The sequence below is a fragment of the Symphalangus syndactylus genome, chromosome 5, assembly GCF_028878055.3.
Source record: "Symphalangus syndactylus isolate Jambi chromosome 5, NHGRI_mSymSyn1-v2.1_pri, whole genome shotgun sequence".
Taxonomy (NCBI): Eukaryota; Metazoa; Chordata; class Mammalia; order Primates; family Hylobatidae; genus Symphalangus; species Symphalangus syndactylus.
Window position 1 is genome coordinate 147,906,939 of NC_072427.2, and position 19,356 is coordinate 147,926,294.

The window sequence follows — 19,356 nt, forward strand, 5'->3', positions numbered from 1 at the left end:
GATCGTGTGTGAAATTCTCTTTCCTGTAGTCCCATTGACGTACCATCGGGTCATTGAATATAACTTTTTCCAAATAAAGTTTTATGAGAAATGCCAGTGTGCAAAATGAGTCAAAAGTTGTATTTACTTTAAATAAAAATATTTTGTAAGGAAGGTCATATTTAAAATATTTACTCAGGAAGGCAACAAGAACAATTAAGTTTATGCACACATTTACAATTAGGGTTATGGATAACAATAAATATCTGTGTTTTGTTTTGATTGTACAATATAAAGAAAATGCTGATTTTCGCACATGCATAGTTGTAAATATAACAGCTTTTAATTTTTCAAGACAGACTCTCACTCTGTCATCACACTGGAGTGTAGTGGCGCAGTCTTGGCTATCTACAACCTCTGCCTCAGGGTTCAAGCGATTCTCATGCCTCAGCCACCTGAGTAGCTGGAATTACAGGCATCTGTCACTGCTGCCCAGCTAAATTTTTTGTATTTTTAGTAGAGACGGGGTTTTGCCATGTTGGCCAGGCTAGTCTCGAACTCCTGACCTCAAGTGATCCGCCTGCCTTGGCCTCCAAAGTGCTGAGATTACAGGCATGAGCCACTGCGCCCAGCCTATAACAGCTTTTTTAACAGCTCATCTTCCAATCTCTAAATATTCCTTAGGAGAGGAGTGCTATGAAATTTTTGTTTCCAAGTTGAATCACTAACAATATTGTTAAATCACTTGTATTCTTTAAGATCTCTTTAAAAATCAGAAAAGGACCCAGAACCTGGATTAAGCATTATAAGTATTTGTAATAGAACAGTATCATGATGTTATTGCACAACTGACTGTTCCAGACTTGTTTAAACAACTTTACATGACCCAGCACACACAGGCCTGAACTTCAGAAGACCAGCAGAGTTAAAACATTCCCAAGTGATGAGTTGTTTTTTTTCTAACTTTTTCTAAACTTTTTTTTTTTTTTTTTTTTGAGACAGAGTCTCATTCTATCACCCAGGCTGGATGCAGTGGCGCAATCTCAGCTCACTGCAGCCTCCGCCTCCCAGGTTCAACGGATTCTCATGCCTCAGCCTCCCAAGTAGCTGGGATTACAGGCGTGTGCCACCATGCCCAGCCGGAGTGATGATGAGTTTATAAGCCCAAATGCAGATCCACAATCCCATATCTGACACCCTCAAGGCCAACTGCTGTTCGATATTCAAGATTCTATAGGTTTCACAATGTTAATACACTCTGTATTATAGGATGTCCCCAGCATGGTCCAGAGCGGCACCCTATAATAAAAGATTAATAATTCTTTACAAAAATATTTAAATATTCATAGTAAGTGAGATTAATAAAAAAAAAAAAAAAAACCTCTAAACAGCTACCCATCCATTCAGGTCAGATTTGCCATTAAATAAGTTTTAATGCCAAACTTACAAAAGCACTTTCTGTCTTTAGATCATATTGGATTTCAGGAATGTGGACCTGTATAGGCAGAAATGACATAAAAAACGTTTTCCCACAATCTACACAGAAGCATACAGAAATGGTGTGTAATACACTTGAGGAGTATACATTTATTCCAGGTTTTTAATGATTAGAAATGTTTTCAGAAGTGAAGCACCTTCAGCATTCTACCGGGGACTGGAGTGGAGTGGAGGAGATGAGAGTAGTAAAAACAAAACAAATAAAAAGCCGCTGAACCATGTTATTTCTGTTTTTATTTTTTTCTGAGATGGAGTCTTGCTCTGCTGCCCAGGTTGGAGTGCAGTGGGAAGATCTCAGCTCACTGCAACCTCCACCTCCTGGGTTCAAGCAATTCCTGCTTCAGCCTCCCCAGTAGCTGGGCATACAGGCATGCACCACCACGCTCGGCTGACTTTTGTATTTTTAGCAGAGACGGGGTTTCGCCATATTGGCCAGGCTGGTCTCAAACTCCTGATCTCAGGTGACCCACCTGCCTCGGCCTCCCAAAGTGCTGGGATTACAGGTGTGAGTCACCACGCCTGGCCTGAACCATATTATCTCTAAAGTCCCTGGGAAACTAAGATTCTGGGTCCCTTATTCTTTTTTTTTTTTTTTTTTTTTTTTTTTTGAGACAGTCTTGTTCTGTTGCCCAGGCTGGAGTGCAATGGCTTGATCTCAGCTCACTGCAACCTCCACCTCCCAGGTTCAAGAGATTCTCCTGCCTCAGCCTCCCGAGTAGCTGGGATTACAGGCGCCCACCACTATGCCCAGCTAATTTTTGTACCTTTGGTAGAGATGGCGTTTCACCATGTTGGCAAGGCTGGTCTCGAACTCCTGACTTCAAGTAATCCGCCCACCTCGGTCTCCCAAAGTGCTGGTGAGAGGTGAGAGAATGTTGGCAGTCCTCATAGCCCTCGCTCGCTCGCGGCACCTCCTCTGCCTGGGCTCCCACTTTGGCGGCACTTGAGGAGCCCTTCAGCCCACCGCTGCACTGTGGGAACCCCTTTCTGGGCTTAGTCAAGGCGGGAGCCGGCTCCCTCCGCTTGCAGGGAGGTGTGGAGGGAGAGGCGCGAGCGGGAACCGGGGCTGCGCGTGGCGCTTGCGGGCCAGCTGGAGTTCCGGGTGGGCGTGGGCTTGGCAGGCCCCGCACTCGGAGCAGCCGGCCGGCCCTGCCGGCCCCGGACAATGAGGGACTTAGCACCCGGGCCAGTGCTGTGGAGGGGGTACTGGGTCCCCTAGCAGTGCCAGCCCTCCGGCGCTGTGCTGGATTTCTCGCTGGGCCTTAGCTGCCTTCCCGCGGGGCAGGCATCGGGACTGCAGCCCGCCATGCCTGAGCCTTCCCCCGCCTCCGTGGGCTCCTGTGCAGCCCGAGCCTCCCCCACGAGCACCGCCCCCTGCTCCACAGCGCCCAGTCCCATCAATCACCCAAGGGCTGAGGAGTACGGGCGCATGACGCAGGACTGGCAGGCAGCTCCACCTGCAACCCCGGTACGGGATCCACTGGGTGAAGCCAGCTGGTTTCCTGAGTCTGGTGGGGCCTTGGAGAACCTTTATGCCTAGCTCAGGGATTGTAAATACACCAATCGGCACTCTGTATCTAGCTCGAGGTTTGTAAACACACCAATCAGCACCCTGCATCTAGCTCACGGTTTGTGAGCGCACCAGTCCACACTCTGTATCTAACTGATCTGATGGGGACGTGGAGAACCTTTATGTCTAGCTCAGGGATTGTAAGCACACCAATCAGCACCCTGTCAAAACAGACCACTCGGCTCTACCAATCAGCAGGACGTGGGTGGGGCCAGATAAGAGAATAAAAGCAGGCTGCCGGAGCTAGCGGTGACAACCTGCTCAGGTTCGTTTCCAGTTTGTGGAAGTTTTGTTGTTTCGCTTTTTGCAGTAAATTTTGCTACTGCTTGCTCTTTGGGTCCACGCTGCTTTTTATGAGCTGTGGCACTCACCGCGAAAGTCTGCAGCTTCGCTCCTGAGCCAGCGAGACCCCAACCCACCAGAAGGAAGAAACTGCGAACACATCCGAACGTCAGAAGGAACGAACAACTCCAGATGCGCCACCTTAAAAGCTGTAACACTAAGGGCGAGGGTCCGCGGCTACATTCTTGACGTCAGTGAGACCAAGAACCCACCAATTTTGAGACAGAGTCTTGTTCTGTTTCCCAGGCTGGAGTGCAATGGCCTGATCTCAGCTCACTGTAACCTCCACCTCCCAGGTTCAAGAGATTCTCCTGCTTCAGGCGACCGCCACTATGCCCAGCTAATTTTTGTACCTTTGGTAGAGATGGTGTTTCACCATGTTGGCAAGGCTGGTCCCGAGCTCCTGAATTAAAGTGATCTGCCCACCTCGGTCTCCCAAAGTGCTGGGATTACAGGCATGAGCCGCCATGCGCAGCCATCATATTTTAATAATCGGAAGAGTTCCCCGGAGAGTCCGATGACTTCTCTGACCTTCTAATTCCCATTCCCCCACCCCAAACTCATAAGTGTCTTATTTTCAAAGTGCACTGGAATAGGAAAATAAAGGCAATGGTTCACAAAAAAGAGAATATAAATGGCTTTGGGGCTTAATTTCACTCATAATAAGGAAAATATTTAAATAAAATGCCATCTTTTTACCTGTAAGATTGGCAAAAATATACCATGTTGTGGAAAATGTAGAAAAAATGTCACTCTCACACATTGCTTTTTGGAATGTATCCCTATGGAGAGCAATTTGGTAACAGGTAACCAAATTACAAATACATATGCCTTTTCACTCACCAATTCAACTTCCAGGAATTTAGCCCACATTTTCTCACATATGAAATAAATGGCACATGTAGATTAGTCATTGTAGCATTGTTTATAATAACAAAATATTGGAATCCTGCATTCTGAAACGTATCTGGTACCAAAGTTTCAGGTAAATTATGGAATATCCAAATGATGAAATACAATGTAACCATTCAATCCTTACTACAGACAGCATGGTAAGTGAAAACAAGTAAGATGGAGAATGTATAAAATGCTACCATTTCCATTTGTAGCCGGGTGTGGTGGCACATGCCTGTAGTGCCAGCTACTTGGGAGACTTGGGGTGGGAGGATGGCTTGAGCCTGGGAGGTGGAAGCTGCGATGAACTATGATCACATCACTGTACTCCAGCCTGAGCGACACAGCAAGGCTCTGTCTCAAAAATAAACGAAATAAAATAAAATAAAATGCTACTATTTGTATACATAACAGGAGTAGGCATATATCACTTACATGTGTATAAAAGATCACTAGAAAGATACACAAGAAATATTGGTGGTCTCGGGGGGGACATAGGAGTGGAAGGAAAAGTTATCATTGTATGCTGTTTTGATCTTTCAAATTTTTAACCATGTAGGTGTTTTACCTATTCAAAAAATAGATGGTGCTCTTTAAATAAAAAAAAAAAAAATTTAGGCCGGAAGCAGTGGCTCATGCCTATAATCCTAGCACTTTGGAAGTCGAGGCTGGAGAATCATCTGAGCCCAGGAGTTCAAGACCAACCTGGTCAGAACCAATTGGTGACATCAGATGTAAAAAAAAAAAAAAAAAAAAAAAAAACTTGAAGACTAATCCCCACAACATAGTGAGATTCCATCATTACAAAAAATTAAAAATTAGCTGCACATGACGATGTGTGCCTGTGGTCCCAGCTACTCAGAAGGCTGAAACAGGAGGAACGCTTGAGCCTAGGGATTCGAGGCTGTAGTGAGCAATGATCGCGCCACTGCACTCCAGCCTGGGCAACAGAGCAAGACCCTGTATCAAAAAAAATATAGAAAATAAGAATTTAAAAATTGTAAAGGAGTAGCCTCATTGAAAAAGTTGACATGTATCAAAGATTGGAGGAAGTTAGACATTCAGAAACCTAGGGAAAGAACATTCCAGGAAGAAGCCAAGGGCCCTGAAGTGAGCAGCTGCCTGATCCATCAGAGAATGCGCAGGCAGCAACGCCATGTTCTGGGCAGAGTGCTCCATATGCACACGTTGAAAAGCTCATGCTGGCTGCTGAGTTGAAGACGTACTACAGCTGAAAAAGGGCATAAAAAGGACCAATTTGGTGGCAATTACAGTAATCCAGGCAAGAAGTGATGGTAGCTCAGAGCAGGGGTGCTGTGGAAGTGGTGAGAAGTGGTCAGATTATGGATAAAACTTAAACAAGAACCAAAGGGTTTCCTGATGGAGTAGACGCTGGAAGCGGAGGGGTGAGAAAATGGTGTCAGCTTGATGGAGATGAGTACGAGACGAACAGGTCTGATAGATTCTGTCTGGAACATGTTGATTTTCAGATGGCTACTAGTTTAGGGCCAAGATAAAGGAGATTTACCCACCACCTGAACCAAACAACAACAAAGAAGATTAAAATATATGAAACAACGGTTTCTGAGATACTGGACGTTGGACAAAAAAAGACAGTGATCCCTGAGAGACTGGGCCCAGTTTACTGCCTTGAGAGAGTTTCCAAGCTGAGTGGCTAGAAGGAGAAATCCAGGTAGGACTCAGTCAGCTCCCTGACTTGAGAAGACACAGCCCCAGATCCAGGAGACCAAGGCTCCTGGAGGTCACAGAACTGAGGATCAGGGAGGAGAAAGGTACACAGAGAGATGGCCAGAGGTCTGCAGACGATCCCACGAGTATTCAACTGAGTACTGCTCAGCACTCACATGTGAGAAAATTACCTGGGGATGGGGAGAATCCCAATAACATCAGCACAGGGAACGCCACCCGGCAATCACCAGGCCTGGGAACAGTGCCTGATGCCACCAGCCAGCCTGGAAACCGTCATGCCCCACAGGGCATTGGGAAGAGAATGCAGGAGGCTCTCGCCTCTGTTGTAGGGCCCAGGCTGACCAGGACCGTGACCACTGAGGTAGGAGGAAAACCTGAGGAGTTCAGTACTCAGAAGCCAAGGAAAGAAAGTGCATCGAGGTGGAGATAAAGACTGAGCATCCATCCTTGGATGGAGAAATGTCAGAGTCATTGGTGACCCAGAAAAGCATAGTATGGTGGAATGATAGGGGGAAAAGCTAGAGCCAAGTTGGAGAGAGAGCGAGAGAATAGGAACTGGAGACAGGGTATAATCAATTATTTTAAGGAATTTGCTGCAAACGGAAACAAATAAATAGGGAAAGCTGTTGGAGGAATTGTGGTCAAGAGAAGTCTGTCTTAAGTTTAGAGGAATTACAACATGTTTACATACAGATAGGAATTACACAATAGGGAGGGAAATGGTGATGGAGGGGGCGGAGATGGAATCGAGTTGGAAGCATGGAAAGTCACCAGTGGATAAGTTAACACACAGGCCAACTGAGTGTAAGGGAACAGATGCCAGTATTCCAGTAGATGTGGTGGTAGAAGCTCTCTTCTAGGTTTCATGTGTCTTGGTGAGGTAGAAAATAAGGTCATCAGCTGATAATGAGGATGGAGAATTTCAGGAGTGTGAGAAGAGAGAAGAAATGAAATAGTCATCTGGGACAGTGGGATTGAGAATGGATTAGGGAATTTTGATTGCCTGGGAGCATGAAGGGTTCATTTGAGATTCATGGCCAACAATTAAAAGGGAGACAGTTGTTCTTTTGTGAGACGGTCTCACCTTTTTTGAGACAGTTGTGTGAGCTTGTATGTTTTCCCCCAGCCACTAGCAGCCGTACCAGTTCAGGCACAGAGGAGGCAGGGTTTTATTATGTCAAGTGAGCATATTGAAACCAAAGAAGAGCCGGATGTGGTGGCTCATCCCTACAATCCCAGCACTTTGGGAGACCAAGGAGAGAAGATTGCTTGAGGCCAAGAGTTCAAGACCAGCCATCCTGGGGAACATAGCGAGACCCTGTCTCTACAAAAAAAATTAAAAATTAACCAGGTGTGGTGGTGCGTGCCTGCAGTCTCAGTGTCTCAGGAGGCTGAGGTGGGAGGACTCCTTGAGCCCAGGAGTTTGGGGCTGCAATGAGCTGTCATTATGCCACTGTACTCCAGCCTGGACAACAGAGTGAGACCCTGTCTGAAAGAAAGATATATATAGATATATAGATATATATATATATAGAGAGAGAGAGGAGGGAAGGGAGGGAAGGCAGGGAGGGAGGAAGGGAAGGGAAGGGAAGAGACGGAAGGAAGGAAGGAAAATAACAGACATGCAGGAAAAAAAAATCATATTTTCAGAGGATAGATGATGACAGTGAGGACAACACAGGACACCAAAACGGAGGCAAGCCACCAAGGACCGGGAAAAGAGACCTGAAAGGCTTAGGACCACTTAAGGCAAACACAGACAACTTCATAAATTGCTGGAAAAAAATTCTACATAAATTATATCACAATTATGTGACAGAGCAGGTAAAGTTCATCTAGGTCCAACCTAGGTGTTCAGTGTTTTCCAAAATCTCTCCTCGGGGGTCTCTGTCAAGCCTTTTGGGGTCAGCCCTGCCCCACACAACCGGCCTCTGCTTGGCCCTATGAGCAGATCAAATTCTCCCTTTTAGGTCTTCTTCAGTCCTACTCAGGTCTGACACACTCACCTGCAGTGGCCCCAGGATTCTTCTCTGCTGTCCTGACTTCTCCCCCAACTAGGTGCTCAGGTGCTTTTTTTGCTTTCATCCCTGCTTCTGTGCATTTTTATTCTGTGAATTTTTATTTCTGTGATTTTTTTTTTTTTTTTTGAGATGGGGGCTCGCTCTGTCACCCAGGAGTGCAGTGGCGTGATCTAGGCTCACTGCAACCTCCGCCTCCCGGGTTCAAACGATTCTCCTGCCTCAGCCTCCCGAGTAGCTAGGACTACAGGTGCCCCCCAAGATGCCCGGCTAATTTTGTATTTTTAGTAGAGATGGGGTTTCACTGTGTTAGCCAGGATGGTCTCGATCTCCTGACCTTGTGATCTGCCCACCTCAGCCTCCCAAAGTGCTGGGATTACAGGCTTGAGCCATAGCGCCCGGCCCTATTTCCGTGAATTTTTATTCTCGCCATCCTCTTTTATTTTTTCTGTTAAAAACCTTAAGTTCTTGCTTTCTAAGAGAGATCAAGAAACATTTTCAATTTATCCATGAATAGGCAGATACCCAGAAAAACCTGAGCATATTATGCCAAAAATATTTCACACTCAGTCCTTAAGCAATGAAGACAAAAGAAATGATTTGTTTCCACATTAAACCTAAAGGGGGATAGATACACAATGCAAACAGCCCATTTGGAGATGAGGCAGAATACAGTGGTTACAATCAGAATGAGCTCCTTCCTGGCAGCTGCTGGTCTTCGGTGTCCTTTGTAGACCCTTGTAGAGGAAGAGAGATTTTTTTAAAACAGATGCTTCCATTCAGGAAACTAGGTCCATCAGAGACTTTCCCTGTAGGTTTTGCTCTAGGGGGTTCCTGCATTGTGGTTCCTGTTACCACAAATTCATCTCCCTCAATATGTCCAGTCTCTGCTTTTCTTTGGTTCAAGGGTGGACATACCCAAAATCAGTTTCCTCTTAGGACAACTGAGAGAAGTTGGATCTTTCCAATGTGTCTTTTTATGATTGCAAGAGAAAGCAAAAAAGAAAATGGTGTGACTACAAAATGTAGCAAGAGGAAAATCTTCGTAGTGATGGAATTGTTTCATATCTTGACTGCAGAGGTGCTTACATGACTTTCCAATGTAGTAAAATAACACAAAACTGCCCGTGCACATTGTACCAACATAAGCTTCCTGGTTTAGAGATTGTACTGTAGTTACCTAAGATGTAGGGGAAATAGTGCCTCTCTGTACTAACTTTGCAACTTCTTGTGAATATGTCAAAAGAAAAAGGGTTTTGTTAAATCATTATTTTAAAAACCATGGCAGAGTTTGTGGATTTGATCAAGATTAAAGCTGTGTCGTGTGTGTGTGTGTGTGTGTGTGTGTGTGTGTGTGTGTGTGTGTGTGTGTGTGTGTTTGAGACGGAATCTCACTCTGTTGCCCAGGCTGGAATGCAGTGGTGCCATCTCGGCTCACTGCAATACCAGGTTCAAGCGATTTTCCTGCCTCAGCCTCCCGAGTAGCTGGGATTACAGGCACATGTCGCCACACCCAGCTAATTTTTATATTTTTAGTAGAGACAGGGTTTCACCCTGTTGGCCAGGCTGGTCTTGAATTCCTGACCTCAGGTGATCCACCGGTCTTGGCCTCCCAAAGTGCTGGGATTACAGGTGTGAGTCACCACGCCTGGCCTCATATTTTCAATTTTTAAAATAATAACCAATATGCAGGAAAAAAGTTACATTTCCACAGAATATGTTTCTGATTCTAGCAGTCACTGTGAAGGAAACTTTAGAGTCCCAGGATCCCTTCTAGCCCCTTCTGGGCTGGTCCGGTTTCAAGTAGGTTCAAGTCCTCTTGACCACTGGACATTGTCTTTCCTCCCTGGCATGAGCTGCTGACCCACCAGTCCATTTTCTTCTGACCAAAGAAAAGTGACAATTCACCTTCTTTAAAAAGCTAACTCTTTTCCTGAGTTTCAGATGAAGCGGACATATGTTCCCAAGTAACTTGCAAGGTACTATGATGGATACCCTTTAAACACAATGAATGACTTTCTAGCCCCTCTAGGACCTGGTGACGAGCTCTTCCTAGCTCTGAAGTCTCTGTTCATGATTCATTTAGGTCTTCTCCCTGCCATTCACCCAGAGAAATGACCTTGCAGCACAGTCAACGATGCAAAACCCATTCCCGTCATGCTGTACAGGGCGGCAGCAAAGAGGGAAATTTTTCACCAATACCTCAGCCCATCAGCAAGGGCAGAACCCAAATAGACTGGTGATTCTCCGAGAGGGATGAACTTCCTTTTTCTGTTACTTGTCAGATTCCAGGTTAATTTTTTGCTATTGCCCCAAGTATAAAAAAAGAAGAAAAATATTTCTATCACAGATCATGTTTCTAAATCTTAATATTTCTCCAATGCCTTTTTATCTCTAGAAGAATCCTCCTCTCATGGAAACACTCTCACCCAGGGCACACTGTCAATTCCATTGCTCCTGCGATGACAGGAAGTGTGAGGAGGTGGCTATGAGGCATACAGTTCAGGAGTGACACAGTGACTTTATGCTGCTTGGTTGATGATATAATCTTCCCAGAGGCTCCCTGGTGTAATTACCTTCAATTCTTCAGGCCCTTTCATCAGAGTTCCTCTGGTTACCTCATCGTGTTTACCCTGCAGTCTAAGGTCAACTGTTGAATTTAGCCCTCTTGGTCTGTGGAATATCAAAGTCCATTCTTGATGGGCCCAAACAAACCCTTTTTGGCTTCTGGTAAAAACTGCCCTCCTGAAAGCCACGTGTCACATCGAACAGGTCAGATTCCCCCTCAGCTCTTCTTCTCAGACCTCCGCTTTCCTAAGACGCCCTATTAGGGCAGCCACTGTCCTAAGATAGTTCTCCTGTCCTCAGTTTTTAAAATGCTAAGTCTCTATTCTGTAGTCATTTCTCATCACTAATCATTCTTTTGAAGAAGGAATATTTTCTTTTCCTTCCCCTAGAAAATAGAAGGGAGAGTTTTGGGGTCCATCCTTACTGAGATTTTCTGCTATGTCATCTTGGTACAGAGTTCAATCTAATGAAGACATTGTCACAAATTGATCAAAACCACCAGGAAAGCAGACAAGAGCATGCTCAATTTCTTTAGTTTTTCTTTTTTGTTGTCATAATATTGCATGATACAATGAGTATTAAAGGAAAATTAACTTTCAGTTGACATATTGAAACAATTTATACTTAAAGAAGATCTTAAACAGTCAACTCAAACTATTGTACATGGACTTCTGAATGAGGTGGGGTTTTTTTGTTTTGTTTTGTTTTGTTCCAGACAATGTCTCTCTCTGGTTGCCCAGGCTGGTGTACAGTGGCATGATCACTGCAGCCTTGACCTCCTGGGCTCAAGCGACCCTCCCACCTCAGCCTCCTGAGTAGCTGGGACTAAGGCATGCACCACCATGCCTAGCTAATTTTTATTTTTTTATTTTTTGTTGAGACAGGGTCTCCCATGTTGCTCATACTGGTCTTGAACCCCTGGGCTCGAGTGATCCTCCCACCCCAGCCTCCCAAACTGTTGGGATCACGGGTGTGAGCCATGCACCAGATGAGATTTAATGAGTTTCTTTTTTTCTTATTTTGCTTTTCTTCCTTTTTTTTTTTTTTTTGGCCAGGTAAATATTAATGAGTTTCAAAAGCAGAATGTGATGACTTACATTGGTGATCTTCGTACTAACCCACAATATTCAGTAAATCTCATTTGGAAGAGAGAAGAAAAGCTGAATTCCCTGTTTTCGTGACAATTAAATTAAATATTAGTTGCTGGATGCCCAATTTCAGTGACATAACAGCCTTCTCATCCCATTCCCCTTCTATAATTCTGAGGGTTTGGTGTGGAATGAGGTAAGTCAGACAAAATTTGCTTATAAACATCCTTTATTGTACATAGACAGTGGATACTGAGAATGATCAAGTAAATGGAATTTTGAATAGGTAAAGAGGGAACAAAGAATTAAGGTATCCCTGTGGAATAGTGCAAGATAGGAGTGCCGCACCCATAGTGTTATCTACAATAGGTACTCCAGGGGAAGGACCCCAAGGAGTCAGACCACAAATGTATGACCAGCACAATTCTATGATCAAACTCTACCTCTAGCAAGGCATCTCATCAATCAAGTTCTATTTAAATCATTCGCTCGTGTCTTCTTTCAGTCATGGTGAAATAATGAGAATATCATAAGGAACAGAAGGCAATGCATTGGTCACCCCCTTTGGAGAGGCTGGTGGGATGTATCTGGATTAGTCCTCACGGGGGGTGCTATTTTCCTGCATAGTCTTCATTATCCAGTCAACGTAGTTCTGTACCCGTGTGTACAGCCCATAGGTCCCACACTGGGGCCCCCAGGACACCAGGCCAGCTACGTAGAATTTGGTCTTGTCATTGGGATCCTGTACAGCAAAGGCCCCACCACTGTCCCCTTTACAGCTATCCATGCCCTTCTCTCCTCCAGCACAGATCATGTTAGGAGTGAAAACATAGGCCTCTGCATCTGCTGTGGGGTTCTCCACTTTCACTTCTTTGCACTTTCTTAAAGGAGCTACAGGTAACCTTGCCGCCTTGAGGCGAACAGCACGATCTCTCTTCTCTGTTCGGCCCCAGCCTGAGATCAGCCCCAGGTCCCCATCCATGAGGTTGTAGTCGGAAGAGGTGCCTGGTAGGCAGATGGGAGAGACAGTGGGTCCCATTTTCACTGGGTCTTTCAGCCGCACCAGTGCAATGTCATTATCAAAATTTGTTCGTCCTTCTGGGACTTCCAGCTGCTTCCACCCCGGATGAATAAACACATGCTCAGGAGTGAGCATCTTGGATTTTGCCAGCCGTGAGGTCTGCACTGAGGTGGACCCAACATACATTGTTGGCTCCCTGTTTCCCTCCACAACATGAGCAGCCGTCAGCACCCAGTACTCATCAATGAGCGCTCCACCAGCCCATGGGTTGTCAAAGAAGACTTGCCAGGGGAAGTTTCTAATATCTGCATCAGATCCTCCAATTATCCTCTGTTTTTCTTCAAAGGGTTCTCTGGGGACTCCACAGACTAGGAAGGAATAAAGCAACACAGGGAAGGAGCAAGAAATGATGCTGCCTTCCTGCAAATCCTCCAACCACTCAAATAATTTTACCTGCTAGGTTGCAGCGTTCTCTAGTACAAAATAGTCAACCCTATTTGGTCAACAATCTCAATATCTGACCCACTCTGGCCTTACCTAAACATCCCGCTTTGCCGATGTCATAAGCAGGCTCATGGGAGAGCTTAGTTAAACAGAGGCAATGTGTGAATCACTGAGTCCAGATGCACTAGTGCCTCACACTATCCACAGTGTGACTCACAGCCCCTCTGGAGGCAGGGGTCCCCTTTGCACCTCCCAACTCGGCACGTGAGGCCGGTGCCCAACCAAGAGCCAGTGCTGGAAACCCTTTTCTCACACAGATGGTGGAGGAGGGAAGATTTCTGCCTTCTTCAGATGCCCAAATCAAACTTTAATCACCTTCTTTACTGGAGTCCTAGTTGCACCTGAGTCCCTCCTAGTAAACCACAGGTCAGCCTAGGAAGTAGAGAGGGGTCCCTTCTTTGGCCTTGACCTCTCACATCCAGTGACTGGTGCCATTACCATTCAGTTATACTAATAACTGAATTCAGGTGAAGCTGCTTACCTAAATCCCTTACTAGACAGCCTGGAGGGACTCCAAGTTGAGCACAATGGGCTGTGAACTTAGACAGACCTGGGCTCAAAGCCTGCCTTTGCCACTTGCTAACTCTGCAAACTTGCACCCCACCCATTCACTGGTCAAATAAGACTAATGACACCTAGCTCACAGGGCTGTTACAAGGACATGAATGAGATAATAAATTGAAAAAAGCAGCTCCGTCTTTAGCTCTCAGTAACACCCAGGATGGTTTTTATCCTACTGGATTTGCCCTAGCCTTCTGCTACCCAACTCTTATCTTCCTCATTCCTTGAATTCCTCTATATCTTGCTGCCATATAAACTTTTAATATAATAACTAGGCTATTTAGTCTTGTTTCTGAGTGATGATTACTCACTCTCAGCTTTCAGGCCCTGTTTTTAGCAGTTCTGTATCTTCTCACTGCAGCTACATTATCAGACACCAACTGTCGTTGGCTGACGTTTCTATTTCCTTCCAGTTGGCCTGGCTTCAGTGTGGCTGAGGAGGTTCCCCATGGCCCTGGCAGCCCATGGCACAGTGCTACTGCCACCTCACTGAGCTGGACTCTGGCAGGCCGCTGTTCAGTCTTTTCCCAAGAGGATTACAGTTGCTTTCAGAAGGTGACTCCCAGTCACCCGATGCTATCATCTCTCCCCAAGCTTCAGCCCTCCTTACCTGGAACACATTTCGGCAGCTCTGGGCCCAGCACCTCATTCACCCAGCTCCCATTACCAGCACAGTGATACTCCCCTGGAATAGCACAGAGAACACAGGCCACACTCACCACCACATCTTCCTTCTTCCATTCCCCCCCACCCCGACACCCTGTCCCGTTCCTTCAGAGCCTCAGCTCGTCTAGAATTCAAGTAGCAAATCAGATTAAATCAGCCAGAAAAAAAAATCTTCCTCCAAACAATCCCTCAGGCGTCTAGCCTGCTGGGGAGACAAAGGGAACATCTCCAAAGCAGAAAGAAAGAAGGCATTGAGAAAGTGGGAAAATAAAATACAAAGCAATGCAGAGAATGTATAGTATCTCATCTAGCCCTTCATCTAGCATGACCAAAGCCTCCACCTCAAGAAAGCCAGTCAGTGTACTTGGTGGCTTAAAGCGGGAGGCATTGCTCCTGTGGGTTTTACATGAAATAACTGGTCAAAAGGTGGATAATCCCATGAAATGGATGTTGTAGGGGAATTCCTGCTGCAGCTGTGAAACTCATTTGGTGACCTCTATGATTCCCTGTGACTGATGCTCCCCTGAACGTGCCCTGCTCCAGATGAAAACTGTACTTTTGGACGAAGCCAAGGGGATGAACAATGTCTGTCCTATCGCCTTCATTTGTCTCCAAACTCTCTCTGGCACAGACAGATTATGCTATCCACCCTCCAACACCTTCTCACTCTCTCTCTCTTCTCCAGTAGAAGAAACCTACCACCTCCTCCATTTTCCATGTAGTAATACGGCTCCTCACAAGTGTAGCGGGTGACAGAACCAAACAAAGTGCTCTCTGGGTCTTCAACTTTACCATTCTCAATGGATTCGGGAATGCCACAGTCCACAGCTACCAGACGAAGGAAGGAGAGCGATGGTCAGGACAGCCACTTCCTCCAAGGAAGAGTCACAGGGCCAGGTTCATCCTCACTGCTTCCCCTCCCCATATCCACAGGCACACCTGGGATGAGCCTCCCCACACCAGCCTCTGTGTGGCCATCCTCCCCAACTGGCATCTCTCAGCTCCCTGGCCCACTGAGATGCCAATTCACATGGCCCCATGAAAGCCGTAGTGAAGAGCCTGGTTCTCAGTGATTGGTGAAGGCCCAGTGGAAGCCACAAATGCACCCACGTGGGGCTACTAACTCGACCTATCCCATAGCCCCTTTCTTGGAAAGAAACTTGCCGATCTAGTTGGCCTGGGACCAGATGCGGGGCTGGGACTAGAAGAGCCTCCATGACTGGCTTCCCTTCAAAAACCCAACCCACTCCCTCACATGCCTAAGAGGAAACCATGCATTTGAATTTTGATGTGCTGATCTTTCCATTCTCTCTGAGAGAAAAAGAAAGACTTCCACTTTGAAGAGACACATACGTTGACATTTCAGTTTGGAATTACTCCACTTTCCATTGCTTTGACAAGTCGAATAGAAAGATGTTGCACCAACACGTCCCTGGAGAATAATAAACATCACCACTTATTTTTGAAGAGCGATATGGGAAACCAAAATCAAAACTGGAATTGATCTCTGGCCTTGGATCAATGAGAAGTCCTCACCACAAGAAGCTTGGGAACATCTTAGCAGACCCAAAGCACCCAGGAGATGAGGTTGACAGAAAGCTTTGCCCCAACGTGTCAACTCCCCTTCCCCAAGAAGACTGAAGGCAGAGAGAATGCCAAGCTGGCCAGGGAGCTCCATGACTCACAAGGAAGAACTACAGATCTTAAGCTGTTGTGTTTATGGGAAAGGTGTTATACCTTGATCACACACATACATTGGGTAAACAACTGGACAATTTCAGTCCACTCATCCTGATCTGGGGCCAGGGATTGGGGAGAAGCCAAGATGGTACTTTACCTCCACAACTTCAAACCCATCCAGACAGGTTATCTGCACCACATCTCTAAACACATATTTTGCCTTCGCAGGCTCCCAAACAGAATTGGAAGTGTCTTCTTTAGGACAGGGCATTGCTTGAAAGAACAGAAGTTGGGACAGGAAAAAAAAATTACTAAATAGTTGAAGACTCTCACTCTATTTACATCATTCTCACGCTTTCTAAAATCGTCCAGTTGTCCTCAATCCTGATGCTTAACATTCCAATACAGCAGATGTCTAAAATTGTATGGCATTACCAACTAACCACCCCCAAGCTGTCTGCACTCTCAGGTCTAGTTAAAGGATTACTAGAGGTTGAGGCATTTCTAGCAACCATTGACTGGTTTAGATTTTCCTGAGAAAGTGAAGTATCTCAGGATTCTATCAGAACAACAATCTATCTGTTTTTTAAATTATTGTTGCTTTGTTTTTGTTTTGTTTTGTTTTAGAGAAAAGGTTTTGCTCTGTTGCCCAGAGTGGACTCACACTCCTACTTCCTGGGCTCAAGGGATCCTCCTGCCTCAGCCTCCCCCAGTAGCTGAGATCACAGGTGCTTCCAGTGTGCCTGGATCATCTACCTGCTTTAATCCCACATTGTTTGGGGACTTTGGTATCACCAACCAAAGAGGCACTTCTAGGTTACTCACGATCTCCATGGTAGCGAAGTTTCCAGCCCTTTTTCTGCCCTGTTAGATCAGTTTGGAAGATGATATCAAGAGCATTACTCTTGGTTTCAATATTTAGAGGCCCAGGGAATCCATGACCACAGTAAGGACCAAATTGCTGATCTCCTGCAACAAACTGAACAAAATTATGAAATCAGAAGAGGGAAAGAACTAAAGGAAAGAGGTAAAATTGGGGAGTGGGAGATAAAAATAAGAGAGGCATTAAATGTCACATAAAATAAGAAGAAGGAAAATAAGGGTCAGGAGAAAAGATAAGTTTATCTTCAGGCTGAGTGCAGTGGCTCACGCCTATAATCCCAGCACTTTGGGAGGCCGAGGTGGGAGCATTGCTTGAGGCCGGGAGTTTCAGGCTATCCCGAGCAACACAGCAAAACCCCATCTCTGTAAAAAATAAAAATTAAAAAAAAAACAATAAAAATATTAGCTGGGTATGATGATGCAAGCCTGTGGGCCTAGCTACTCAGGAGGCTGAGGTGGGAGGCTTGCTTGAGCCCAAGAGGTCAAGACTACAGTGAGCTGTGATTGCACCACTGCACTCCAGCTTGAGCAACAGAGCAAGACGCTGTCTCAAAAAAAAATTTCTTTGTCTTCAGGGAGAGATCTCTTTGTGTGAGTTGAGGGTGGGGGTATTAATCAACCATCACGCACAACTAAAGTGTCAAGGCAGTTTCCCTCTGAGTCAGCTGGTTCCACATCAAAATCTTCTCTCCGCACAGTCACCACCACTTGGAACCCTTTCTCCAACCGGATCTGGTATTCACACCTTGAGTTCTCTGGATATGGTTTGGGATAATTGGGACTTGCAATCTCCCCAATCAGTGCAGTGAATACATCCCCACTGCAATTAACTAATAGAGAAAAAGAGAAAGGGAGAATCAAATACAGGGTCAAGCAAAGGAATTCCTGCACTATTTTATGATTCCTTCCCTCAGAAACTGACAGTCCTGCATTCAAACTAACCTGAGATCCCTGCCCTAACTGGAGGGATATAGCAATTACACATGCAATACATATCAGTAGGAATACCCAATCCCTATTAGGTTTCCATCACTTTGCTTAGGATGGAGCCTCTTCTGGTTATGAACAGCCCCCAGTAGACTCTTTACAGGCATCTATCTCTCTTCTCCAATTAACTAACTTTACCCTATAGTCTTATCTTCCTCCCTTCTTGTGGCTTCATCTCAGCTTATGAGTAACTAAGAATAGATGCCAATACAGAGTGATATAATGGACTCTGGGGACTCAATGTGGGAGGAGGTTGAAAGGGGGACGAGAAAACTACACATTGGGTATAGTGTACACTGCTCAAGTAACAAGTGCACTAAAATCTCAGAATTGACCACTAAAGAACTCATCCATGTAACCAAACACCACCAGTACCCCCAAAACTATTGAAATTATTAAAAATAATAAATAAATAAATAAATAAATAAATAAATAAATAAATAAATAAATTCTAAAATAAAAAAGAAGTGCCAAATGAAGGCTTGGCCTAATCGCAGTTGGAAGGGTGGACAAAGCCCTTTCTGAGGCCTCAGCCATTCCAAATCCCAGGGAACATGCAACCCTCTTGATGCCAAGCTCACCTCCACAATTTTTCATGTCATCATGGAGGAAATATTCCGGGGGGCAGGAGCAGAAGTAACCACCAATGAAATTGTTGCAGAAGTGGCTACAAGGGGCATCTACAAAATCTGTGCATTCATTTATGTCTAAAAAGAGTAGAAAGAGGCTGAGGTCAAGAACAAACACCAAGAAGGGAGAATGAGGTTACTCCCAAAACCAAAAGGGTAAGAAAAAGTAGGAAAGGCCTATTGCTTAAAGATCCCTCAAGGGATCACATTTCAGGCTAGTATTATTCTATATTACTCTTCTGACATATGATTCCAGAGTTGAGCCCTACCACTACACAGCTATAAGGAAGCTCGTGTGTGTGTGTGTGTGTGTGTGTGTGTGTGTGTGTGTGTGTGTATGACATAGCCTCACTCTGTCACCAAGGCTGGAGTGCAGTGGTGAGATCTTGGCTCACTGCAACCTCCACCTTTTCAAGCAAGTTCAAGCAAGTCTCATGCCTCCACCTCGCGAGGAGCTGGGAACACAAGCACGCACTACCACATCTGGTTAATTTTTTGTATTTTTAATAGAGACAGAGTTTCACCATGCTGGCCAGGCTGGTCTTTAACTCCTGGCTTCCGGTAATCCACCCACCTCAGCCTCCCAAAGTGCTGGGATTACAGGTGTGAGCCACCACGCCCGGCCTAGGTAGCTCTTAATGTCAGAGAACCTTGACTTTTCTCATGTACAGAGGGTTTCAGCTCTAGGGATGACACTCTGCAAGGTAAACATCATGACGATGCCTTCTGCAGGGAGGAATCAGTAGATTCATTGCTTTAT

General features: G+C 45.4%; 1 protein-coding gene across 3 annotated transcripts in view; it reads right to left on the reverse strand.

The window, feature by feature from the left end:
• Nucleotides 1–11,877: 11,877 nt before the first annotated feature.
• Nucleotides 11,878–19,356, reverse strand: part of C1S (complement C1s) — a 35,986-nt gene continuing 28,507 nt past the window's right edge. For all 3 annotated transcript variants that reach the window (XM_055280828.2, XM_063640808.1, XM_055280829.2), the window contains 8 exons: nt 18,549–18,674; nt 17,611–17,810; nt 16,924–17,077; nt 16,256–16,371; nt 15,772–15,850; nt 15,118–15,246; nt 14,363–14,437; nt 11,878–13,055 (listed from right to left, as the gene is read on the reverse strand). In XM_055280828.2, the coding sequence (XP_055136803.2) occupies nt 12,259–13,055; nt 14,363–14,437; nt 15,118–15,246; nt 15,772–15,850; nt 16,256–16,371; nt 16,924–17,077; nt 17,611–17,810; nt 18,549–18,674 (1,676 nt within the window). In that variant the 3' untranslated portion in view covers nt 11,878–12,258. The remainder of the gene's footprint in view (nt 13,056–14,362; nt 14,438–15,117; nt 15,247–15,771; nt 15,851–16,255; nt 16,372–16,923; nt 17,078–17,610; nt 17,811–18,548; nt 18,675–19,356) is intronic.